At 40.3% G+C, this 27,569-nt stretch overlaps 1 protein-coding gene across 7 annotated transcripts in view; it reads right to left on the bottom strand.

Annotated features, from left to right (window-relative positions):
- Positions 1–271: 271 nt before the first annotated feature.
- The window catches only part of TACC2 (transforming acidic coiled-coil containing protein 2), a 210,661-nt gene continuing 183,363 nt past the window's right edge, over positions 272–27,569 (bottom strand). For 4 of the 7 annotated variants that reach the window (XM_039482919.1, XM_039482922.1, XM_039482923.1 and 1 more), the window contains 8 exons: positions 21,273–21,416; positions 18,403–18,479; positions 14,955–14,998; positions 10,005–10,013; positions 7,012–7,172; positions 6,252–6,358; positions 4,592–4,712; positions 272–819 (listed from right to left, as the gene is read on the bottom strand). In XM_039482919.1, coding sequence (XP_039338853.1) covers positions 754–819; positions 4,592–4,712; positions 6,252–6,358; positions 7,012–7,172; positions 10,005–10,013; positions 14,955–14,998; positions 18,403–18,479; positions 21,273–21,416 — 729 coding nt within the window. In that variant the 3' untranslated portion in view covers positions 272–753. The remainder of the gene's footprint in view (positions 820–4,591; positions 4,713–6,251; positions 6,359–7,011; positions 7,173–10,004; positions 10,014–14,954; positions 14,999–18,402; positions 18,480–21,272; positions 21,417–27,569) is intronic. The other 3 variants (XM_039482920.1, XM_039482924.1, XM_039482921.1) reach the window with 1 other exon arrangement.

Genomic DNA, 27,569 nt, shown 5'->3' with positions numbered 1-27,569 from the left:
GTAGTCCCATTACACACCTGTGAAGGTGCTTTGCTGGGTCAGGATCAGAGTGCTCAGCACCTTATAGGATTAAGGCCATGTGTACATGTCTACAGGGCCCAAATCTGCAAATACTTATGTACCTGAGTAACTTTACTCTTGTGAGCAGTCCCATTAAATACAATGGCACTGCTCATGTGAGTAAAGTTACTCATATGTGTATTGCTTGGCACGTTTCTGGCATTACATGTAGAGATAGCACCAAGTAAATAAGATCATGCTTATTTTCAAGTTTGAACGAAAAAATTTATTTACAATAGAGAATTTTATTTGAGACATGCATTTTTTTTCATTTTTCATTTTATTTTACAAATCAGCAAATGCAGATCAAGTTTACACTCCTTAAGGCAAGAGTCCCCATGCAAGTAATACATGTTTATATTAAATCCAAAAGACATCCAACATGGGAACTCATGTACGAAGGGAAGGCTAGGATCAGCAACTTGTAATTTATTAGAGAACTTGACCATCTCCCTGATACAGGAACTTTGAGATCAACTTGCTATGAAATATACTATGAAAATGCAAACGATAGCAAGAAATTCTGATAGTCATCTTAGTACTGCATACAATTAAATCAACTTTATTTAGAAAGAAAATACAGTAGTGCATACAAAAAAGTGAAAATACAACCTGTCCACATCAATATATGGACATCAGTGTGTCAATGGTCATATTGCACTCAATATTGAAGTCCAGAAATTTGGTTAAAAGTTAGCTTTTCCCCATTTTGGCAATGAGTTCATCACAAATCTTCGTTAATTCTTCTATCTCTTTATTCTAAAAAACAAATGAACAGTGCAAAAATATCGTTTAAAATATAAACATTTAAACAAATATAAACATAAGGCATCTTTTGCATTTATTATGTGATTGTAGGAAAAAAAATCTTTTTCACCACAAATAACAAAAGAAAGATAGAAATGAATAGTACTGCAATCAATACAGCAGAATCAATTTAGCGGGTCTGGGAGAGCGCTCTCACATTGATTTGTGTACTCCACCTCCCTGAGAAGTGTAAGGGAAGTCCGCGGCGTGGTAGAGTGTCTCCCGTCGACACAGCGCAGTGAAGATACTGCAGTAAATAGATACTGCAGTATTCACGTAACTGAAGTAGCATAACATAGATTGATTTACTGTGGTAGTGTAAGACCAGCCCTCAGCCTCTGTTACCTCCGCATCCCCATATGGTCTGGCAACACTGCCAAAGCACGGTCCTTCTCTGAAAAGTAGCTAGGGGTCCTAGCTGACAGACAGCTAATAACTGTGACATTGCTAGTTCTGTAAATCCCAATAAATATGCGTGACTTTAAAAAAGGATAAAAGCTGGTGCAAGTACATGATTTAAAAACAAAGGAAATGACAAACAAATAAAAAAATTAACATTCTAAAAATTAACCACAATTCCTGTGCATTAAAAAACCTTTCAGTGAAATATAGCTTAATCAAAGACTAACAGGAAAATACACAATTTGTAAGTCAGCATATAACACAGTGCATTTTATAATGAAGCATGTATGATACACACAATTTTCTCTCTCTGATTTAGCCTGCAAATTATCATCATCATCATCAGGGGGTCATTTTGTGATTCTAAATTTTTTCAGACAGGTTAACTGCATTACTTTAGAGCAGTGTTTCCCAAACTGCGTTGTGTTCCGCATGATGTGAATAGGTGTTCCGTGAAAGAATCATAATTTTTAAAAAGGGGCTTTAATTTTTTTTTTATTTTAAATTTGGCATATTTGAAACGTAGTTTACAACTCTTTGTGAATGACTATAATTAACATAAAACTCTTTTTCCAGTTACTGATAGATCTCATATTGAATATCATGGCGTAAAGAGAACGCGGCATGCAAGCATGTTGATATCTACCCTTTTCGGGCACGTTTCAGTTAGTGACGTCGTACCCCTTCCACTCGAGGCTGTGCGAACTGCAGCGGTATGTACACACCATTCTCTTTATGCCATGTTGAATATAACATATTCACTCAACACATTCAAACCTGTGGGTCTTTACCATGTGTGCGATAAGCACAACTAAACTAGCTTTGCTCAAAACAATATAAATATTTGTGACAAACAAAATTTGACAAAAATCAATATTTCTAAATATTGTTACTAAACCTAATCACCATGGATTTGTGGCTAAAAGAAGGAACTTTGAAACGAAAAGCAAGTTCTTCTGGTACTCCAACTGTGGCCGAAATAAATGAGCAAAATATTGTGACACTTCAAAATGAGGATGAACAATCACAGTCTTTTCTTGCCGAAAAATCTGTTAGTACTAGTGAGTTATCCAAGATGAAAGAATTTCCACCGTAGTACATCAAAAAACAAGAAGAAGCAGGTGTTTAAAGACTGAAACAAAAGTATGATGAAAGTTATTTATCTTTCAGTTTTACGTGTGTTGGAAATAAAGATGTTCCTGATGCGCAGTGCGTTGTGTGCAACAAAATACTAGTAAACAGTTCATTGGCTCCTGCTAAACTTCGTAGGCATTTGGAAACCAAGCATGCTGAATACAAAGACAAAGATATACGTTTTTTCAAGAGGCACCATGACTCACTTGGAAATTGTAAACTTTTGATGATTAAAATTGCTAAAACAGACAACAAAAGTGCAACGGAGGCATCTTATCGAGTAAGTTAGTGTATAGCGGTTGCCGGAGAAGCTTACACTATTGGAGAAACATTTATCAAGCCTTGCACAAAAGATATTGTAACGTGCATGTTGAGCGAGCAGTCTGGTAAAAATATCGATGCTGTACAGTTGTCAAATAATACTGTTGCATGCCGTATTAAAGATCTTGCCGATGACATAGAAAAAGAGCTAGTTTGCCAACTGAAAATTTGCCATGAGTATTCATTGCAGCTAGATGAGTCCGCTGACATTTCAGGACTTGCTGTGCTACTAGTATTTGTCCGATATAGATTTAATAATATTATTGAAGAGGACCTGCTCTTATGTGAATCTCTGCAAAACAACATGACTGGAGAAGAAATATTCAAAATATATCAACAATTTTATCAGAAAGCGTGAAATCAGTTGGGGAAAATGTATTGATGTATGTACTGACAGTGCTCGGGCAATGATCGGGAAGATGAAGGGAGCTGTAATGCGAATCATAAGTGTGGCACCAGAAAGCACTAAGAGCCATTGTGTTCTACACAGACAGGCACTTGCAGTTAAAAAAATACCGGCATATCTGAAAATTATGCTCAATTAAGCAGTACAAATTATCAATTTTGTCAAATCTCGACCACTTCAATCCAGGTTATTTAAAATTTTGTGCGAGGAAATGGGTAGTCGGCACAAAATGCATCTTTTACATACGGAAGTGAGGTGGCTATCCAGAGGAAAAGTGCTTGTGAGGCTTTTTGAGCTTCGAAGTGAACTACTGGTATTCTTCACTTCAGATAATTCACGACGAAAATTTAATGACTGTCTGACAAATTCCTCATGGCTAATGAGACTTGCGTAGCTTGCAGATATTTTTGCAAAATTAAATGAAATTAATCTGTCGCTGCAAGGAAAGAATGTGACCATTTTTACTACAATAGATAAAATTTCGTCATTAAAAAAGAAACTGGAATTCTGGGCATCTTCTGTAGAACAGAATAACTTTGACTGCTTCCCTACAGTACATGAATTTCTGACTGAAATAAATTGTATAGTCCATGAAGTAGTTTCCAGCACCATTTTACAGCACTTAGGTGACTTGAGGCCTCTTTATTAGAATATTTTCCTACAACTACTGATGATAATGCTTCGGTTCGAAATCCATTTGTAATTACAGCCAAACCAGTTGGCTTTACTGGGCATGATTATGAAAGCCTAATTGACTTAATTTCTGACTCTGATTTGAAACAAACGTTTAAGGATCTTCCGCTGAATAATGTTTGGAGCAGCCTAATAGAAGAGTACCCTAATGTTGCTAAACGTGCAGTTCAAGTGCTCCTTCCTTTTGCTACAACTTATTTGTGTGAGATGGGATTTTCATATTATACTGCAACGAAAACCAAATATAGGAATAGACTTGACACTGCGCCTGACATGAGGATTCAATTTTCCAGCATTATTCCTAATATTAAGCGAATTTGTGATAGAAAAACGCAGAAACACCAATCCCATTAAATCCAAATTTGTATTTCTGTTTATAAAAATAGATTTTCCTAGTAAAAATCTAATTTGTTTGGTGTTTGTGTATATATAAAAAATTTTTTAAGTAGAACACCATTTTTAATTTTGACTCTTGCACTTGATTTTTGTACTACTTTATACGCGCTTTCCAGTTAGAAATTGTTAGTTCAAGTTATTTTAAATTTGTATTTTTGCTTTGTTTTATAAAATAAAATATATTTGAGCATAAATAACACAATTTTTTATTTGAAAACCAAGAACGACTACAAAATAATATTACAAGTGTTCCGTAATACGCTAAAAAGTGTTCTGTGGCCAAAAAAGTTTGGGAAACACTGCTTTAGAGCAACTGATGCTGGCAAACTGCATCACTGTAACTGAGCTTTAGTACAGAAGTGCTTAAATTACCTTTTGTTCCAGTGTTCTTTCCAATGCATCCACTTTCAGCTGCTCTTTACGGAGACTGGCCTGATATGCTGCTTGTTCTTGTTGAGCCTTGCCTCGGACTTGTGCAATTTCAGCATTGGCTCTATAGAAATACAGGTCGCTCTGGTGAATGTTAATTCTTGCAAAGGAGAGGACAAAGGCTAACAACAGCTAAAATAGATGTGGCGGATGAATGTGGATGGACAGTTGCTGGGCACCACTTTGAAAGTGCCCTTGAAACTTTATAGCCACCTTTCACTAAGATAATAAGATATTTCTGTCTCATTACTCCGGGCCTCCCTTAAATAGAGACTGTGAAGCTCTTTTTATCAACTGTTTCATGCGGAGTTAACTGTTCTAGTGCCACAAAATTGATTTCACTTGAAGCTCTTTATAAGCCTCTGACCATGACGACCTCTGATTTCCATGGACTAGACGAAGCTGGGAGAGCACTGGAGAAGTGGACCCAAATGTCACTTCATTTTCAACATAGGTCAATTTTAGTGTTAACATTTTGGAAATATCTCATGTATGTCTTAGTTCAAATAATGATCATAAGACTTAAACGTAAGTGGGCACTTGGAACACTTAGAGCTTGGCTATACTTGCGAGTTACAGCACATTAAAGGAGCCCCGGGCGCACTAGCTCACAACCCATCCACACTGGCAAGGCACGCAGAGCGCTCTGACTCCACGGCTAGAGCGCTCCTGGTACTCCACCTCAGAGAATAGAATAACATTTGTTGCGCCCCGCTGGGACTCCAGCGTCAGTGTGAACGAGGTGTTGCATTACTGCGCTCTGATCAGCCTCCGGAAATGTCCCATAATCCCCTTAAGTCAAGTGCCACTCTTGTCATTGTTTTGGATATGCCCTTTGAAAGCTCTGTTTGACAGCCGGCTGCTTATCTGCTCCAAGACAAAGCAACCATTACTGTGGAATGCTGTGTGTTTGTGGGTGGTGGTGGTGCGGGGGGGAAGGTCTGCTGCTGTTCTGAACTTACAAGACAACTTGCTGACATGCTCTCAGCCCCCCCAAAACCCACTCTCTCTCCTCCCACATACACATAACACACTCCCTGTCACACTCACCCCACCGCCCTCATTTGAAAAGCACGTTGCAGCCACTTGCACTGCTCTCTATGGCCATTGCAAGAGCTGCTAATGTGGCCATGCCAGTGCGCTGTCAGTGTGGACAGACTACAGCGCTCTACGAAGGCTGGTTTAACTTAAAGCGCTCTACATCTGCAAGTGTAGCCATGCCCTTACTTGATCTTACCAAACTAGCAAAGAAACCCCCTGAAGCTGTCTGTCTTAGGAGGAGGCCCTTCATGTAGTCCATTTCATAGAGCACCATTATAGTTTGCCAGCTGGTTTTGCCTTGTTCTCAGTGATCAGTTAGCATAGTGCTGGTGATTAGTGCTCACTTGTGGTCATGGATTTGCCTCCCTCCCCCACAGAAAAAAAAAATAAAGAAAAGCTCCTGGTGATTTATTAGCCCAGGCCCTCCCCATCTGAGATGAACATGTACTCAGTAAGGTAAAATATAGGCATACAGTGCTGCAAGTCATAAAATATTAGGCCTGTCTATTGAGGATGTTCCTGTAATCTAAACACCTGAAAAGGTAAACACTCAAGCAATTACCTGTCCAGTTTTTCTTCAGCATGAACTTTGAGTGCTTGGTACCTCTGCTCCTCTTTCTTTACTCGTGATAAATACTCCTGTGCACATTTCTTTAACACTTCTTCATTCTTAAATGAGCAGATTGAAGTGTCAATGGCATATCAGTTAACAAGGTGACAGTTTTCAGTCTGTCTGGTGAAATTACAGGATTTAAACTCCTGTAGCAATATATTCACACACACACACACACACACACACACACACACCCCATCTGAGGCAATATTTTATGAGCCAGAATGTTACAATATTGCACTTCGTATGTTGTACTTGAGTGAAATTATTTGTTTTACAGGTTTGGGATCCCCACAGCCCTAAGCCCTACAAACTTATAAGAAGACATGGTCCTCAATCAGAAGAACTTATAGGCAGAATGCCAACAATGCTAGCTATGCGCGAGCCATTTCTTAATAAATAGATCATTCAAATCACCATTAACACAATATATACTGCAGTTGCTGTGTAGCATATACGAAGTTGATCTTCAATAATACTCTAGTACTTCTGGAGCTATTCCCTCATAATCAAGCATAAAAACATACATACATCGCCCTGGCCCCCCCTCCCCCATTACAATCTAATGTCAATTTGTAACTTGGACAAAAGAGGCAAAACAATGACAGTAGCTAAAGGTAAGCAATATTTGTATATACCTACAAGAGAGTTTCTTTAGTTTTTTGGAAGGAGGAGAGTTTAAACTGCACTATCTTTAACTTTGACTTACTTTCCGAAATCCCTCCAGAACCTCTTTCATTTTTTCGTATCTCCTAAAAAGGTCTGCCAGTGATTTCTCCACAGAGTTCAGGTCTGCCAAAGCTTGTTCCTTCTCCACTATTAGCTGCTGGACAGTATGATGGGAGACAGATTTCTCTCTCTGTTCATCCTCTGTAAAAAAGCAAGAGTATAGAATAGGTTATGTTAAGAACACTGAATGACTATCACCTGTAGCTTTTACGATACTCTGCTGTATAGCTTGTATTAATAGTGAAGTGTTTGTATTGGATCCAGAAAAGGCATTATACAGAGGCATAATCCTATGCTCAGTATAATTTCTCTAGTTATAGTAGATTTTATTTTTTGATGTGAGAAACAAATGTGATCATATCTTGACACTGATGATTTATATAACTTTGAACTCAGTTGTTCACATTACAGAGAGGTTGGATTCTCCCTTTTTGCACCAAAGAGGAGCTAACTGTAAATAAATTAAATTTCTGCATGATATTGATATGTGGCATACCTTATTTGTAATGCTCAATCTTAATGCCTCCTGGCATAGTGATTAATCCAATACAAACTGCTGGCTTCATTTAATTACTCTTGAGAAATTAGGCCTTCAGTTTATGTAGAACTGAGATATGATTTTGCTGTGTATTGTAGGCCAATGCAAGTCAGGAAACTTGGCACCAGATTTATATTTTCTAAGTTCAGCTCTATGATAAACATAGGAGTCAAGTACAACAGCATCTTTTTTGGATCTTCTCATCTCTGTAACTTCAAAACCAGGAATGAAGTCAGAGAAGAGCCTGATTCTATACAAAATATTCCACCGCTCTTTTCTCCAGGTGATGACTCAGGAGATAAACTGGCACCTCTTCGCAAATATAGAAAGAAAGCTCTGATATTCTGTTAATTAAATGCTTCACTTTTCATACCACAAGCTACAATTCCAACGTTCCATATTTCAAAGTCCATTCTGAATAGTTCAACATTGTAAAGAAAACACAACCGTGAAAGATAATTTTATACTCTTTTCTTAAATCTGTTAAGGAAGTTTAGATGAGGTAACAAGTTCTCTTGCAACTTTCCAACGTGTTTTTTACACAAACCATTTAGGCCTATTGTGTTCTCAGATATGGCACAGAGTTCAATTTTTAATTTGAATTGAGGCTGTAGTTTGAAATTAAGTTTTTGAAGTGCAGTTCAACTTGGAAACGTGACGACATAGAAATGGCACTCTCCTACTCGGATCATCTGCTCCTCCTGGGTATTCAGAGGTTTCTACTGCTTATTTTGTTAGCCCTGCTGAGCCAATGCAGTTGAGAGAAAATGAGCTGGTTTTCCATCTTGTCCATCAACTGAAAATGGTTTTCAAAGTTCCAATCAGCACATTTGTGCAAACTCACTGACAGCACTGGCATTAAACAAGTGTGGCTGAGGGCATAATTTGGCCTGAAAACATTTTTTTACTACGGGTGATGTATGAGATGCAAAACCAGAGTGGTTCTCACGGTGAGTGAGCTAGCGTGGGAACATTCTTTCACTTGTAAACTGTACACATCTGATAAGGAGAAACCATTGAGAAACACTGAACTCTACAATACCATGTCACTTTTCAGAGTTTCCCTTTAATAATATTTTAGAAAACACTGTTAAGGAATTCTAAGTACTTGTTTCAACTGTGATCTCTAAAAGAAATGCTGTGAATATCTATAGACACAAGGGACTAAAGGGGGAACCAGTTCCATTTTTCATCCCTCATTTATTTTCCTAGTCTTCTTGAGGGTCTTCTGCTGAAGTCCCAGCATAATGTTAGTTTTTATTTCTGTTTTGTTTTTTTAAGGATCACATGCCACTTAAGGCCCTGATCCTGAAACAGATCTGCAGGTACAGGCCCATTTTCCTGCACCAAATCTCACCTCCTTATGATTCCATGCAGAAATAAGGGTCCATATGTGTGGAACTGTTTGCAGGATTGATGTACACGCAAGAAAACAAAATTTTTCCTTTTCCAGTGTCAGCAATTACACTAATCCCTATGATATTTCAGTGACTTCCTTCTCCTTCCATTTCTAGGGCAATCTGCACTGTAAAGAATTCACCACACACAGTGACACACCTCTTCACATTCATAAAAGAAGCTCCTTTCCCTCCACCTCCTTGAATCTTGACAACCTTCCCTATATCAAGAAGGGCTGGACCAGCTCCCACCAAAGCTGATCACCACTCCCTCCTCCCTTTAGTTGGCCAGTGGAGATTAGAAGAGAGTGACATTTGGTGTTCACTTCATCTCCCTCATGTCTTGCATGCTGTCCCTGTCATGCCTTCATGCCAACATCTGGCCAGGTCCCAAACTTAGATCCCAAAGAAGGAGAGGAATTATTTAGGTGGTACAAGGCAGTATTGGATAAAATTATAAGGAAAATGTAGACTATCAGGACAAAGCTTCCTGACCGCAAGCTCTAGGAAACTTAAGAACAGTGTCCTAAGGGAAATGTTGAAAGCCACATTGCTTGAGACATTTTAAACAAGGTTGGACAAAGTGTGAATATACACTATGGACACTAATCCAGCGTGGCCTGGGGTGAGATTGGAAGACATAATAGATATTTTCTATCACTTAACTTCAGTGACTTCCTTGCTCAGTAGTACTGTGAAACTAATAAAGTGCCAGCAAAATCCTAGTTAGACAATTATAAATAAATATTTATAGACAAGCTTAAATAATTCCTTAATTAAAATGACTTCCCCATCACTTGAACATACTGTCCACAATTCACAAATAAGAAAATCCTCCTCTAGTCTTAAAAATTATGTTTTATTGAAAGAACCAGAGAAAAACAGATACTAGCAAAAGTAAGATATTACCCAATATCTTTCAAATCTATTTTCAATCTCAGTTAATATTTGCATTATTTAATGGGGATGAGGCAAATACAAAGAATAAAAGCAAAAAAAAAAAGCAATATGTCAAAGTTGGTGAAAAGCATTACTTACCAGGTTTGCCTGTTTATTTGTTTTGCAAGCAAATAGCAAGAAGCAAAAAAAATGGAAGCAAAATAGAAAATCAGGGAATTTGTTAGGAAAGCAGAAATAAATTAATGCTCAACAACCTGTAATGCAGAAAGCATAAAATTCTTTTGTTTTTATAATGAGATTTTTAAAAACATCTTTTAACTTTGAAATATATGAATATGTATCTGGAGAGAAAAATTACAAATACATTTCCATTGCAATGGTGAAAAGTAACCACAAAATGGACCTTTCAGGAAAAAATTATAGATGAATATGATGCTCACGAAAGCAAAGGACCATTGGTGAAATGCATCCTTCTACAAAGGGCCAGGACAAGTTACCACTTAAGTACGGCTGAATGGTGAATTTTATAATGGAGAATTGACTTGAGCCCAACACAGTGAAAACAAGGGCAGTGTAAACTTTCTTACACAGTTCAGCTGATGCACCCCATTCCTGATCTGCAACGCTGTTACTTAGTCCACTCTTTGAGCTTCTCATGAACAGAGCATGCTAAGAGTGTGTGTGCGCACACGCGCATGTGTACAAACATGCAATAGGTGCTGAGGCAAACTGGAATTAATTTAATGAAAAAGGAAGCAAAGACATACACGCAAAAAGGCACTAGTTGGGTATGGAGCTATGTATTGACAGCTACAATGCTCTCACCCACACAATACAGATCACAAAATGGAACTTCTTGGATGAGTTAAATAGAGCAATATTTGTCCCTACATGTATAAACTAGCGAATTTAGGATCTGCTCCTGATGAAGTCAATGGTAAAATCCCTAATAATGGGTTATATAGAGAGACAAGACCTTCTAGAAAAGCTCTATTAGGATCTATTGACCTAATTGAATATTCCTTCAAAGGGATTAGAGAAATAGGTTCAGTTGTAATTAAGTCAACTTCTAGTAGATGGTTTTATAAAGAGATCAGAAGGCTTCAGTCATAAATAGAAACAATTCAGGTGAGTGTACTCATGTTGAAGTACACGATTTTCCTTCTTTTGTTTTATCATTAAGGCAGCATTGCTTGCAACAACAATGCACACCTGGCTCTTCATGAGTACAGGTATAGTATATTGCCAATCAGCTGTTTTTCTACATGCTAAATGACCCTATTCCGTATTCAATTAAGTGAGCTCATCATGATCCAAAATTAATAACATAATTTAGAGCCATGTTTCTAAATATCTGCTACAGATCCTGTTTTGACACAATTAGACACCGTTTAACAAGCATCATCAACTTGTATGAATTCAAACTATAAGGATCTTATCGTTTGCTCCGTGATCAGAGACCAGAAATTTTAATTATTCTTCATTTGTTGGAAATAATGATAAAGAAAACAGCTGAAGTTCCTTAGAATTTACTCCACGGTGACACTATTTCACTGACCGTAATTTTCATTCACCAAACATTACATGATATAAAATTGACAGTGTATCAGTGAAAGGAGCTCAGGCATCCTAGTCATGGGTGCCTTAACAGGCTAGTTATAAAATAAATAGATAGGAGCAGCTTTGACTGAGATGTACAGCTATTAAATTAGATTTTATTTATAAATCTCGAACACTGAATGCTCACCTTCAGGCAAAGGCTAAAGGTGTTAACAACATAGTAAGCTGCAATCTGAAAAACTGTGTGTGCAGTTTAAAGTAAGTCATCTGTAATGGGCACCCATTTGCTACTACCTACAGCGTCCCTTTTCTATAAAATTCCTGTGCTGTATATTCTTGCATCATTAATTTATATAATAATAATAATAATAATAAAATAATTGTTATTATTATTACCACCATGCTGCCTAGGAACCATAGTCACGGACCGAGGTCCCTTTGTACAGCTCTAAGCACTAACTGAACAAAAATTATGTCACACTGAAATCACTGTGTAAGTGGAAATAAATAGTCCCCTCCAACAGGTAGAAAATAAAGTGCACTAAATAGCTTAAAAGTAGAACTTGAAATAGTAGTCACTGAAAAAGAATATTTTGATGGTTAACTATTCAAACTGGCTTGGAAGAAAAGGACAGCTGTAGTATCTGACCAAATGTATGGCCAGGTGAGACTAAAGAACTTTCTAAGTTCCTGTTGTGGCAGTTAGTTTCTGTGTGGAGGCTGAATACAGACTTAAGTTCTGGAACATAAAAAATGGAAATATATCCTCAGCCTCCATGGCTATGTGCTGCAAAACCCTAAAAAGAAGACCTATCTGGGATACTGGACGAAAACATTTGACACAGGGAAAAGCCAACTCAGTCCTGGGATATATGACTCTTGGACAGGAAACACAGGAAACAATTTCAGATTGTATAAGAAATCAGCAAAGTCACATTTTGAAGACTCTAGGGCCTGATTCTCCACCGCACTGAACCAGTTTTATGCCGTTGCATCTCTACCAACTTCATTGGAGACAAACCAGCATAAATCTAGTATAAAATAGTGGAGAATTCAGCCCAACGTGTTTTCTGCTATTATAAAATGTGCATTACAAATGGCAGGGCACCAGGTGAAGACAATCCAAATTAAATGGGGATTTAAAGCTCTTAAATTTGAAAGGGTAAGAGAAGTTAGGTCAGCACTTTCCGGAAGAGGAGTTTAAGACCTTATTCTGAAGTCACTTATGCAATGCTTATTTACATTTTTCACCTGAATGGCAAGAGATGCACAATGCTGCAGTGAATGAAATCAGTGATCTGCAGGGGAGGGAATGTATCTCCCCAAGGTTCTACTATTTACATGAAAAGAAGTTGAGATCTGTCGGTGCAAAAATAGTCAAATTATTAATCATTATTATTATTGTCATTTTGCTTTGGGCAAAAACAAGCAAGTCTCTTATAATTCACTGGTTTAAATGAAATATGCTTAACTCATCTTCTGAGCTTCTTACTCACTTACTCCTTCCACAACATCCAGCCCATAGATCTATGCAGTATATGTGGGGAAGTGCCAACATTATGAAAATATTACTCTAATTTTAGTGATATTAATGTAGAAGAAATGAGAAAAAATAACCAAAATATTTGGTGTCATGCAGTACGATACACAAAAAATGGAAAGTGCCAGTTTCAACAGAGGGTAACACAATGACATTTATAATACTCTAGTAGATGTTATGAAAACTTTTCTCATTATCAGTCAATTTGTAAGACAGAGGCACATATACATTACATGCCACACATATAGAGCTTTACTGGGTGCTCCCCATGACCATTCTCTGCTATAAATAATGTTATATTGTAAAGAACAGTAGAAATCCTCTGAGCACATTACAATACAACCACTTTCCCCTCTCTTTGATGAAGTCATTAGTCTGAGATGACCTCCCCTCTGAAGCTCACATTCCAAAAGAAATAGATATAAGTTTATCTCTGATTGGCCTTGTAGCAGGGTGGTCCCCTGCTCCTGCCCTGAAGGAGTTTAAAACAGCCCTGGGAAGGGGCTGAGGCTGCAGAAAGCCGCCTTTAGGCTGGGCTGATTGGGGAAGTGGCTGCAGCTGGGGCCACACCCCAAACTGAGGCACAGGGCCTTATAAGAAGGCCAGGGAAGCCAGAAGCCAGACAGTCTCTCTCTGCATTCAGAGGGAGATGGGCCTGGCTGCAGGGAGCTAGACCGGGTACCTGAGTGGAGCAGGGCTGGGGAAAGGCTGAGGCGCTGGGGAGCTCCAGCCTGAAAAGCCCCAGGCTGCCACCTAGCAGAGGGCTAACAGGTACTGGGGGTTGCAGAGGCAGCCTAGGGGTAGGCCAAAGCAGCAGGTCCAAACCCTCCTTGCCAGTGATGAATAGGCTAATACTGCAGTCTGCCCCAGGGTGTGGGGCTAGACAATGACTGGCAGTGGCCATATACTGAGGCAAGGTGGGGATAGAGGGTGGGGGTTCCCTGAGAGGGGAGACCCAGAGAGAAAGGGGCTACTGCCAGGGGGCAGCACCCCATGTAAAAGGGTACCGGGGTCCAGGGAGGGACTCGGGGCCAGGGAACAGGCGGATCACTGGCCTGCAGAGGGCGCTCCGTGCTGGAAACCAAACTAATTCCCAAGAGTCACCAGCAGGAGGCGCCGCAGGGGTGAGTCCAACCCGTTTACAGGCCTACTTTCCTGGCCCTCAGAGACAAAGCTCCAAATGAAGCATCCTGCTGGACACAACCCTAGCCACTCTGCCCCGCCTCGCAAGCTGAGAACCTTCTATAACAAGAAAGCCAGAATCTGAAGATAATAAGGGTTAGGAGGTCCTCCAAAGAAGGCTTTTTAAAACAGGGCCTTTTGAGCTAGGCCTAAAATGCCAGCAGAGTCCAGGAGTCTTGCAATTTCTGTTTTTGAGAAACTTTGTAAGTGATCTTTTATTTGCAAGACATTTTGTGAACAAATATTTCCCAGCTTTTCTAGGGGTAGATCCTCTCATAATTTATATTCCCAAAGCCCCTTAACTTCAGTAAGTCACTCAGGGTTTGGTCCCTAGTGATCTCTGATCTGAGAGTGGAGTTAATTCACATTTTTGCTGGGATAAATGTACCTACAAAAGATGGCCTCTGTTGGTGTGAAGAACCAAGTTTTGGTACTGGTAGTGAAGAAAAAAGTTGCGTGTGTCTGGTAAGAGTAAATTAAATGACACAAATGCCTTTCTGCGAGAGATATTCTTGAAACTCAGCCAAAACAGTTGTGCATTCTGGACATGTTTTCTATGGAATAGCTTGCTTTTGGTGAGAAATCTGGGACAATCTCGAACGCTTCAGATTATAGTATCCGCAGAATGGAGTACTTATTTTTCAGCTTCAACTAGCAGCACTTAATTCTGCCCTCAGAAATTCCCATGAACGTCCACAGGAGTTCAACAGGTGTATCCTAGGTCAGAATTAGGCCCCCAGCCATACACATATTTCTGTGCTCTCTTCAGAGTCTACAAAAGCATATTCCATAGCAGTAACACCTACCTATCATCTGAGCAATCGTCTTCTCATATTCTGAAACTATTTTCCTATAAAAGAAATGAAAAGAAAAGCTGTGTTTGCAAATGTTATAGTTGCTAAGTGCTTACTTGAATAACAAGACTATTAAATAGCTGCACTTTTCTATCATGGCAAAATGCAATACAGATCCACTTAGAAGCCATATGATCTCTTGTACTATTTTGTTTGAGGCTGCTGCATTGTTATTGACTCTATGAAACAAAAATAGCCGAGCAATAAATTCAATACAACCAAGCAGTTCAAATGCTGATTCTAATTTTTTAATTTGCCATTTGAATATAAAAGGAAGAGAGTAGATACAGCTTCTTTTATTCACAATAATCCTAAAGTACTTCACCAACCATGAATTATATCGAGGGTCATATTTTCATTTAGGATCTGGAGCCCTGGACAGTTTGATTCATGTCAGTGTGTGTGGGGGGGAGACACAATTTTCTTCCTTTTTTTCCTCTCTCTCTTTTGATTGGCTTGTGTTTATTTTTACTTTAAACTTCACAGGAAAGTTAGGTTGGTTAGGAAAAAGTTGAGAGGCCCTCATTTTAAAGATAGCTATCCAATCCTACGCACATCAAATACAAAGTAAGGGACATTTAATTCAGTTTTTAAGACTGAAAAAATCACCCAAAATAGTCAATCATGCAGCACATGATTGTTTTACAGAAATTGCACAAAATTAGAGCAATCAGCAAAATGATAATTTTATGCTTAGTCTGTATTTTAAATAATACAGTCACATCCTGCTTTGAATTTTCTTCTTGAAAAGAGGTTAACCAAAATAAGCAGATTAAAAGTGATTTGAAAAGCTGATCCATTCCTTCCCAGAGCCAAATCAAGCTAATGAAATGAGACTAGCCATAGCTGTTCTTTGAATGATGAGCCACATATGACTGTCTATCAAAACAAAATAACCATGTGTTTAGTTCACCTGACGTGCGTATTCAAAATATCCCTTTTACATTTTTTTGTTTGTGTTCTGTAAAGCCAATTTTAATTGCTGCATTTTGGAAAAGTGTTTTGAAAATAGGGTTGAATTCTGGGGTGGGAGAAAGCTCAAGTCCAAAAGTTGATAACAAATGGGGAAGTGATGGGATAACCCCCCAAAATACAAATGAGTTATTTATAACCTCTCCATCTAAACAAAAACAAAGTGAAACCCAGGTTAAAAGTGACTCTAGCAATTAATATAAAGTCCACCCTTAATGAACACTAGCCCAATGCTGCCCCTATTAGCCCCAGTCCTGTCGAGGGGTCAGAAAAGCCAGCTGGGAAGTCATGTTGACCTCAGTGAGACTCCACATTCAAGTAACGATCCAGGTTGTAGAGCTCTTTGCAGGACTGGAACCAGGAAATGCACAGTCACGTGCTGTGCTATTTGTGGAAAAGTAGGGCAGAGCTTTGGCAAGGACTGCACAGCTCTGTAGCATCCACCTGGAGATTTGCTCAGAGTTGCTGAGGCTGCTCTCAAAGCATTAATTTTGCTGTAAAAAGGCAATTTAAATTTAAAAACAAAGTTAGCTGTAGGGATTTTCCGTTGAAAGGAAGGGCTCTATTAGCATCCACAGAAGAGCTCAATAGCTACAGTAGGAAAAATTTTAGAGACACATCATGTTTTTAACAGCTCTGTATATCCTAGGAAGTTACATGGTGTTAGAACAGGAACCTGAGGAGTTATGGCATCAAACTTATTGTTAGACACTATGTGCTAACACAATGTAATTTCCCAGTCTAGACTAGCCCATACAAGTTAGAAATAGAAAGACAGGAGACCATGCTGTCCATTTCTTTGCCACAGTAGGACTGTTTGCTACAGAAAATGTTCTAGTGTTTTGCCCTGTCTAGATTTAAAAGTTCAAGGTGAACCTTGTGAGACTATTTCACGACCTCAGAAGATCTAATGTCAAAAAAACATTTTCCTAACATTCAGTCCACATTTTGCAGTGCACAATTAGCTCCCCAATTCTTTCCACTATTATGTTGTTATCCTTGATCCATGCACACAACCCTGCTTGATAGCAGCAGGAGTTGTACATATAGATCAGCATTTGAAATGACTCTTAAATTTTTGCTTTCAAATGCTTGTTTATGCAATGTCTTTGCAAGAAAAGTTTTTAAGAACCCCCCACCCCCCCTGTAAAGCCTCAGATGTGGTTGTGGTAGTTTGCTCCTTAGAGGAGTGACTAAAAAAATAGGCCTGAAATAGGGCTCTTATTTACAAGATAAAAAATTAAAAATACATGAAAAAAATTAAAAACCTTTAAGACCCTCTATAATATCTGTTATCAGGTTGCTTTTCCTATTAATCATATTCTCAGGCCCAGTTTGGTGAGACAGACCAGCTCATTCTGTGTCTCACTTGGTCTTGTACAACCTATTTATGCGATGATACCAATAATAAGGAAAACAATCATTTGGTACACATCTGGTACCAAGACCAAAATTTCAGCAAAGGAGAAAAACAATACTGATCCTTTGAGCAATACCACTCAATATATCAAAATACAGTGTCTTTCAGAGAGAAGCTACAGTTCACCATCACCCCTTGGAATGGGAGAAATAGACCCAAAAAACAAAATCAAGCTGATCTTTCTTCTATGTACAACTTTAAAATGACCTCAAGAGTTGGGTGAATACTGCCAAAAACTTCTTTGCCAATAGTCACTTGGATGTGTAAATGAATCTGCTTTGCCTGTACTGTTTGTGCTCTTTTTGTTTTCACCTTCTGCAAACATTCATGCATTTGAATTTTACTGGCACAAATGTTATTAAATTTACCGGTTGAATATTCCTACAAAACGTGCAGGTGCATACATTCAGCCAGAGAACAGAAACAATACCATGTTATCTATCTGACTAATGACAACTAAACAACATAGCCCGAATAGGGGAACGTTTACCCCTGGGCAGAGAACCAGCCTAAGATCAAATGCACCAAGGCCTCTTAACGCTCACTATTTTGAGGATTTTATGTGGTTAAAGTGATGATTTGGCCTTATGTCTATCTGAACAGGGGTAAATTTCAAAAGTAGTGAACAACAAAAACTAACAGAAAATGATTTAGGATCAATCCAAAGTGTGTAGTCCAAAAAAATACTGAAATCTTTTTTAATAACTAATACATTTGTATAGAATCCTGTGGCACCTTATAGACTAACAGACGTTTTGCAGCATGAGCTTTCGTGGGTGAATACCCACTTCGTCACTTGCATCCGACGAAGTGGGTATTTACCCACGAAAGCTCATGCTGCAAAACGTCTGTTAGTCTATAAGGTGCCACAGGATTCTTTGCTGCTTTTACAGATCCAGACTAACACGGCTACCCATCTGATACTTAATACATTTGTGCAAATCCCAGTTTGTTTGTCGATATTCATAAGCAGAAAGATTCAATTAATCTTATCAATGACTGCCTCACCTCATCTCCATCACTTCCCTTCGGCTTTCTTCATATTTGTCTTTCCACTCAGATACTTCTCTTTCTTTGGCCACAGTCTATACAGAGAAAGGGGAAACAGGTTGTAAGAAAATTAGGTAAATCCAAGGAATTCATTAAGACAGCTAGATAGCTAGATACTAGGACTAAATTATATTTTAATGGGTTACACAATTGCTTTTTAAATTTAATATTCAATGCTGATACTAGAGCAGGGGTCGGCAACCTATGGCATGCAAGCCACCTTTGGCCTGCAAGCCGATTTTGCCTGGCACGTGGCTGCCAGCTGGGGTCCCGGCCGCTGGCCCCGCTCAGCACGCGGCCAGCTGAGGGAATGCAACCTCAGGCCGGCAGAGGCTGAGCAGGGCTGGTGGCCAAGACCCCAGACCAGTGGCAGGCGCGCCCCCCGGCTCCCCCCCTCACTGCGCTCGGGTTCTGCAGCTCCTGGGAGTGTGAGCCGCCGGGGCACGAAGCCCTGAGCCTGCTGCGGGAGGGGCGGTGGCTCACACTCCTGGGAGCCGCAGAGCGAACGTGGTGAGGGGGTAGCTGGGGGGCACATGGAGACCACCACCCGCATGCATCTGCTGCAGGAGCCCCCCTGGGGGGAGCTACCGGGCCACAGCCCGGGCAGGCGCACCCCCCGGCTCCCTCCTCACCGCACTCGGGTTCTGCAGCTCCCAGAAGTGTGAGCTGCCGTCGCTGATGCCCCTCCCGCTGCCTCAGCACTCCATGTGGAATTTTGCCTCCACGTGGAGACAGCGTCTGACCAGCATGGGCATGGTAAGGGGAGTCCCGGAGGGCAGTCAGGGAGCAGGGGGAGGGTTGAATGGGTTGGGAGTTCTGGGGGTCCTGTCAGGGGCAGGGAGTGGTTGGATGGGGCGTGGGAGTCCCCAGGGGTCTGTTTGAGAGCGGGGGTGTGGATAAGGGTTAGGGCAGTCAGGTGACAGGTAGGGGTAGGGTCCTAGGGGGCAGTTAGGGCGGGGGTCTCAGGAAGGGGCAGTCAGGGAGCAGAGAGGTTTAGGTAGGGGTGGGATTTGGGGGCAGTTAGGGGCAGGGTTCCCAGGAGGGGGCAGTCAGGGGACAAGGAGCGCGGGGGTTCTGACAGGGCAATTGGGGTGGGAAGAAGGAGGGAGTGGATGGGGGCTAGGGCAGGGCTCTCCTCTTTTTGATTGCTGAAATACGGTAACCCTAGGCGAGGGGGGAGCCGCGGGGGGGGGTGCGTGGGGGCTGGCGACCGCATACATCCACTGCAGCCTGCAGGAGCCCCCGGGGGGGGCACCGGGCCACAGCCTGGGCAGGAGGGGTGGGGGGGCGCAGCTGCTCCCCGCTAGCGGTGCCGCCGCCTTTGCAGGGGAACTGCCCCCCTGCACCGTGCTGCCTCCTCCATGGCTGGGGCTCACGGCTGCCGCAAGCGGGATGCTCTGGCTCTCCGGTGCCTCCGGAAGGTGGTTCCTCCCTGCTGAGCTGCTGCAGCGGCCCAAGCCCGGCAAAGCCAGTGAGTGGACTCAGGGCGGGGAGGGGTGAGGAGGGCTTGCAGGGGGGCTGTGCACCCTCCAGGGGAGTTCAGGGGGCGGGGAGGGGGGAACCTGGTCTGGGGAGCAGCCCCTGGGCATGGCTGGCCCCTGGGGTCTATAAAGGCTCATTGGGATTTGCCCCTCAATGAACCGATGTGCAGGGGGGGCGGGGGCGCAAGGTGGAAGTTTCGCCTAGGGTGCAAAATATCCCTGCACTGGCCCTGCCCCAGGGGGGGTGCGCACCCCAGGTTAAGAACCACTGCACTAAACTGATAAGATCTGCATTTTAATTTCATTTTAAATGAAGCTTCTTAAACATTTTAAAAAACTTGTTTACTTTACATACAACAATAGTTTATAGACTTATAGAGAGAGACCTTCTAAAAACGTTAAAATGTATGACCGGCACGCGAAACCTTAAATTAGAGTGAATAAATGAAGACTCGGCACAGCACTTCTGAAAGGTTGCTGACCCCTGTACAAGAGAAAGGCCTGCACTGGAGATTTCATATCTAGATTTGGATCCAAATCTATACACCCCCAAGGAATTTTTCCATTTCAAAACATAAGGCCTGCATTCAGATGTGTATATGTGGAACCCAACTCAAACGTCCCCAAACTCTTTTGAGAGGTGGTAAATCCTGTGTTTAAATTTATGCTCCTCCCTAATTACACAAAGATACTTTTACAGAGCTATTCTATTCCTCTGTAGAAGAAGTGCCCTTATATCCGATTCCACAAGGGACCAAATCTTTAAATTCTTGAGTAATGAATCCTGAAGGAATTCTACTCTCGTGCATGTATGTCTGAACTGAATAACCATGGAATCATAACATCCATAACCTACATTCCTCCTTGTCCCTCCCCCTCCTGGTATATGTTATATCCACACAGTTTGTGCTTTTTTAACATTAGATTGAATCATCTTTTCAGGCAGGGACCAGTCTTTCATATTTTCTGTGAAGCATCATGAGGCACTATAAAATAATAAAAAGTAGAAGCCTTATACCATTTGTTTTGAAAAGATAAACCAATATTCCATTACTCAAGTTGTATAGATTGCAGGTAACTGCACAGTGCTATGTAAAATAAATAATACAAATTTCCATATACTGGGTCTGAGTCTCATCTACACCAAGCAAATAAAACCTACTTCCATTTTAAATCCCTTTTATGCTGCCAGAGCAGTGTAAAGGGGCCTTACTGTATATAAGAATCAGGGCCACAGTTTTCAGTACAGACTAAGTCTAGTTCAGGTGAATTGCTTTTGAGAAAACTAAGAAGAAGTAAACTATTAACAGAAGAAACTTCTTATTTCCAGAGACTATAAAAAGTTACCTCCTGTCTGGCAATTCGTAGTGCAGAATCCAAATCTTCTTGCTGGTAGAGCAGATCTGTGGTATTTTCTGCCTCAGAAGTGCTGATTCGGGAGTACAGAGTACTTTTAGAGATGGAAACATCTGCTGGGATAGCAGGCTCTTTCTGTATTTAAAAAAAAGGAAGAAATTTACCATTGATTATGGGTTTACTAATAGTTTAGCTAGCCTTTTAATGGGAAAAATGAAACAATGAGGAAATGTGACTTTACAATGAATGGAAAACAGAGTGACAATCTGTTAATATTTGTGACGTCCTTCTTATACAGAAAACAATAAAGATAATGCTGGGAAATAAAATTTTGAAGCCATGAGTTAGAACTTCTCAAAACTATTCTATACCTGAAAAAAATGAAATATCCAACAAAGAACATTTGAGTGAAGAAAACAAGAAAAAACTAGAAGCAGTCATCACTGAAGGGGAATCAGTTTGAGTAAAACAATATTTAAAATGACAGAAAAAGGTAAGCTAACAGCTATTGTACCTCATACTAGTTCTGACCAGCCAATGTACTCTCTGTCTACTGTAAATCAGATTCTGTAGATGGTATTAGGGTACTTCAGTATAGGTGGTGCTACTAGGGTGACCAGATGACAAACATGATATATCGGGACAGTGTGCAAACCTGGGAGGGAGGAGGAATGCCGCATGCTTGGGGAAGAGGCAGGTCCAGGGCGGGGATTTGGGAAGGGATCCAATGGGGGAGGAAGGAGGCGGAACTGGGGGGTGAGAGCCCCTCCGGGCTCCGCCTGTGTGCGGGAGCGGAGGGCAAAATTGCTTGTTTGTCCAGTGTCCTGACTGAACATCAGTCGGAACGCGGGACAAACAAGCAAATATTGGGACAGTCCCGATAAAATCGGGACGTCTGGTCACCCTAGGTGCTACTGCTCCACCTGTATAGAATGTGTGAGTACTAAATGACATTCATAAATTAAGTTCAGTTTTATTTCTAAAGGGCCAGTCTTACTCATCCTACTTGCATGATTCAGATCAAGTCAACAGGGCCATTTGAGTGAGTAAAGCAAACACAGTTTGGCCCAAAGGTGCAAATAAAATGAGAAATGGGGAAAATATTTAAAAACCAGCTATGCAAAACTTATATGCATTATCTTGCAAATAATATAATAAGCCTTTCAATGCAAGATACAAGACATTCAGGGCTAGCCACAGAAAAAAATGAGAAAGATTGTAAAAGAGAATTAGGAGGGTGCTAAAAAATAAATAATCACTGTTTTAAGAAAAACATGTGGAGGGTGAAAATTGCACAAGAATGGTTTCATATGTGGAACAAGAGGACAGTGGAGGAGACAGTACAATATAGGTAATATATTGTTAGAAATAACAGCATTTTTATCCGATGTTGGACAGTATTTCAAATTTTTTTGGACTCAGAGAAGATTATAGAAATGGGGTTCACTGTTCACAAGCACTATCTCAGCATCACACAAACATTAATTAGTGTAGCCTCACAAAACCTTAGTAAGGGAAGGAAGTACTGTCACCTTCACTTTACAGATAGGGAAATGAGGCACTAGAGATTGATGACCAGGTTCTCCATTACTATGTATCTCAGCTAGTCATTTACACTAGTGCAAAGTCAGTATAAACAACCATTCAGACATACTAATGTACATGACTACATAAATTGCAGGGTAATAGAAAATCAGGCCCTACATGACTTGTGCAAGGTCACACGGGAAGTCCATGGCAATGCTGCAAATTAAGCCCAAGTCTCCTGATTCCCAGTCCATTGTTTTAACTAAAATGTAATACCCTTGTTTAAGATGGTAAAACCCTTATTTAAAAAGGTCCAGGAAACTAAAGACCTACAAGTTCTAACGACTCTCAAATATGCATATGAAAAATGTTTTAGCTTTGTTCAAATCTAATTTAATGGGTAGCTGGGTTTCAATTACCTTTAAGCACTGTTAAAAAAAACAAACCAAGAACAACCCTCCTCCCCCCCCTACACACACACGCACCCCTTTAGCAAGTGGATGGGACTTTGCAGTAAAGGGGACTCAAGTAAGATATACAAAATCCTTAAGAAAAAAAGAGAACTGATGCTCGTAAGAATTTTTTTGAGCTGTCACATATAATACTAGGAATAATGGGACAAACTTCTGTTCAAGAAAGGTCAAGTCTCAAGCAACTTTGCTTAACTCTTTACACACAGAACAGCTAATGTAGTAAGTAAAATACTAAAGGTGGCAATAGAAGCAACTTGCGTTATCTAGTAAGTAGCCGTGCAGACCAAACAACGTTTACTGGATAGGACTGAAGATGTTGACATAACTTGTGACATTCAATTAGTAGTATACATGCAAGTACCTACAAAAACACTGCATGTGACAGCCTTTGGATTCTGTGCCTTGAATATGGCTTCTTTAGGATTTGCCTTTACTGTTATGACTTTGTTTCAGGTATTCATAGTGCTTTTGGGGTTTGTTAGTATTTCATTGTTTATATCAAAGTTGTATTTGATCCTAGATGTTCAAAGCAAAGTACAAATATCAGGCCAGATCCTGCTTACTTTATCCAATAAATTAAATGGCTCACTCAAGTTAGCAGTATTTGGCCTATTATCTAATCCTCAAAACATCCCTGTCAAACAGGTGAGTATTATTCTGCTATTTACCAATTAGGAAACAGGGAGAGATTAAATAACTTGCCCAAAGACATCTAGTGAGTCCACAGAACAGTCAGGATTAGAACTCAGAACTTCCTGATTCCTATATTATACAATATTTGTCCAGATTCATTCTCCCAGCAAACATTACCAGCAGTTAACTTGTTTGCCAGAAGATTCATGGAAAGCAAAATCAAAAAGGTACAGAAATACACTAAATATTATATAAGAAATTGAATGAACATCTGAACAATCTTTTACCCAGCTCTGCTATTCATAGTGATATCATGTATTATGTTAATCAACGCTAACAGCATACACATTACAATGAAAGCCAATGGAAACATTCTCAGGTAGAGCGAATTTATAGCCAACTGGTCAGTAATGTTTATGACCTGCATATAGGAGCCAGGGAGGAAGGGAAACAAGTCACATTAACAAAACTAAAAGCTACAATTAGAAAGGAACACGGAGTTACAGCATCAGCATTTCTAACAATCGAACACTGTTTTTCTTTGTTGAAAAGCAGTATTTCATATGGTAACATCCACCTTTGCTTTATACGTTCTTGATGCACTTGACAGCTTTGTCAAAAAGAGAAAACAATATTAAATTGCAGAACCTCAGACGTCAGATCAACAATTTCCCCAGATGCTCAGCTACAGTCTTGGATATCTGAAAAATCCATGATTGTCTTGTTTCACAGAAACTCAATTTTATTCAGTGGAATTCACCCTTTAGGGCAGAAAGTCCCCTGTAGAACAGGTGGAATGTTAAAGAACCAGGACTGTACCTGAACTGCAGCAAAATAACATATCCCAAACACCATAGCGATATCACACTTAAATAGAATGCAATGGTAAGGGATATAACTTATTGCTCAAGTGGCTCATTTGCTCTTAGAAACAAGCATATTGATGATAATAGAATGTTTTTTCAAGGTTCTCTTAAACCATAGCAATCCAGATAAAGAAGAAAAATTTCTTATGCCACATTTGTCCTAAGTACTGTATTATCAATGAGATTGTGCAGTACAAAAAGCTTGCAGCACTTCACTCAGCTCAAGTAGTTCCCCTCCACAGAGATTATCAACCTCATCCAACATGCACAGTATTTCAAATTCTGATACATCATCATTTGACATCAACTCATCTCTATTGGTAAAACTTTTAAAACCAGTCCTTCCATGTAAATAAAAATGCCACAACGCACAAGAATTTGGGTAACAGAACATGTAGTCATTAATAACTATTCCTTTCTGATGAACCATCTGTTATTCTCTTCTCCGATCCATATTACAAATCTCCATTTCACAGTATGTGCTACATTTGCATGCCTTTCCTACTGAACGATATTTCAGATGTCAGATCACTCCCATGACACGCTCTCCCTCTTGCTCAGGCCCCATATATAATAATCAACTCTGCGTCCAGCACGTAATCCCCAAGTTGCATTCTGGAGTATATATGTTTTACATCTGAACTAACTCTGAATATTGTAGATATAAATCTGTTTTCACAGTAAAGTATTCTTTCCTCCTCCTTCCAGATGAGTGCTTTAGTAAAATTATTTTACTTAATTAAGTGTAAATATATCTATACACATTCCTTATATGCAGGCAGGGTGTGCCTGCATGGTATTTTAAAGCTCGGCTTTGAATTTATGCTAATACTTTGCTACTGGATGGTCACACTTTCCTTAGGACTGTAAAAATGGTTTTAGGACCAGATTCCATTGCTGGTGTGATGCAAAGCAGCCAAAGCACAGGGTTAGAATCTGGTCCATGATTTTTATTTTTTGGAAGTCTATTGTACCCTCATTGCACTTTTAGTAACACTGATGAGATATCCACATGCACACACAGATTCATATATAGTTTTTCTACTAAGGGACTTCCATTCTATTCAAAAGGGGAAAAATATTTTTCTAAATCTACTAGTTACTTTATGTGTACTGATGGAATTCTGACCCTATGTTTCACTTCTGTCCACACTGAAATATAGAATGAAGTAGTCTATGAAACACCCAGCATTAAAGTTCACACATCTCTATATGTAATAATTTAGTCCCTTTGACATTAGTCTTGATTCACAGTTACTAGAATAGTGTTAGTAGTTCTAAAGAGCTTTGAAATCACAAAGCAAGTTGCACTACATCACTTGCAGCTGAAATGGTAAGGGAAAGTATGTAATGTTCAAATTCTAGGGCCTGGTCCTCTCTCCATAATGTCCACAGCAACAGATCCTGTTAATATCAACACCACATACTGAGGGAAAAAAAATCTCTACAAGCTTTATGGTGTGACTGAGATATGAGCCTGCTTTTGTACAGACATAGTAAAGGGGGACTTGTCAAATAATTATTCTATAAGATTATGATTAACAAAGAGGTGTCTTTTCTTCCTTTGTTCTCAATTCCTCTTCTCGCATATCACTGTCCTATAAAAACAGAGGGGTGCAAAATCCCAGGTAGTTCTTTTATAGGCCTTTCTGAGTTCTCATGCCACATTGGGTGCTATTTTAAAATATGTATATATGTGACAGTTTGTACAGTAAAACTATAGGGCCCAGTATTGTGGATTCAGCATCTAAGAATCAACACAAAAAAGCCAGGCAAAGTAAGTTTAATTAGGACAACTAGCTAAGGGATTTACAAACTACCACATTTCATACACGAAGATCAGCCAGTAGGAGTATTGTATTGACTGGTCATTGAACTCTTACGTTTGATATTTGGGAACCAAACACATTCCTTTTCCTCTGGCCACCTTTCCTGCAGTGGGATTGCAAGCATGCAAAATAGCAGAATATGAGAAGAGGCACATGACCAATTTCAATATAATTATCAAATGCTAAATCTAATCCACCTGATTCACTGGTCTTAACAATAACACCAGCATAGGTTCTAATGCAGGGGTGGGCAAACTTTTTGGACTGAGGGACACATTGGGGAACAGAAATTGTATGGAGGGCCATGAATGCTCACAAAATTGGGGCTGGGGTGTGGGCGGGGGTGAGGGGGTGGGCTCTGGGGTGGGGCTAGGGATGAGGAGTTTGGGGTGTAGGAGGGTGCTCTGGGCTGGGACCGAGGCGCTCGGAAGGCAGGAGGGGGATCAGGCCTGGGGCAGGGGTGCAGGTTCTGGCTGGGGGGGCTCTGGGGTGGGGCTGGGGATGAGAGGTTTTGGGTGTATGAGCATGCTCTGGGCTGGGATGGAAGGGTTTGGAGAGTGGGAGGGGGATCAGAGCTCAGGAAGAGGGTTGGGGCGTGTGGAGAGGATCAGGGGTGTGGCCCCCCCAACTCAGCGCCTCCCAGAGTGGGGCCGAGCCGCGTGATGCAGCCCCGACCCAGCACCCCAGCCGGAGTGGGGCCAAGCCGCTTGGTGCAGCTCAGGGGCCGGCTTAAAATGGCTCATGGGCGAATCTGGCCTGTAGGCCATAGTTTGCCCACCCCTATTCTAAGCACTATACCGTAGTCCATATTCTGAAATAAATAATGATACCTCTCAATATAAAATAGTTACTTAAGTAAAGTACATTTCAGAAGTTCTGGTTTTATATTATAGATATATATTTTACACAATAGCACGCATGCAAAAAACAAAAATTCTTCGTGACCCCAGTCATTCAATA

Source organism: Mauremys reevesii, linkage group 7 (assembly GCF_016161935.1).
Source record: "Mauremys reevesii isolate NIE-2019 linkage group 7, ASM1616193v1, whole genome shotgun sequence".
In the NCBI taxonomy this organism is placed as follows: domain Eukaryota; kingdom Metazoa; phylum Chordata; order Testudines; family Geoemydidae; genus Mauremys; species Mauremys reevesii.
This window is presented reverse-complemented; position numbering and strand designations above follow the sequence as displayed.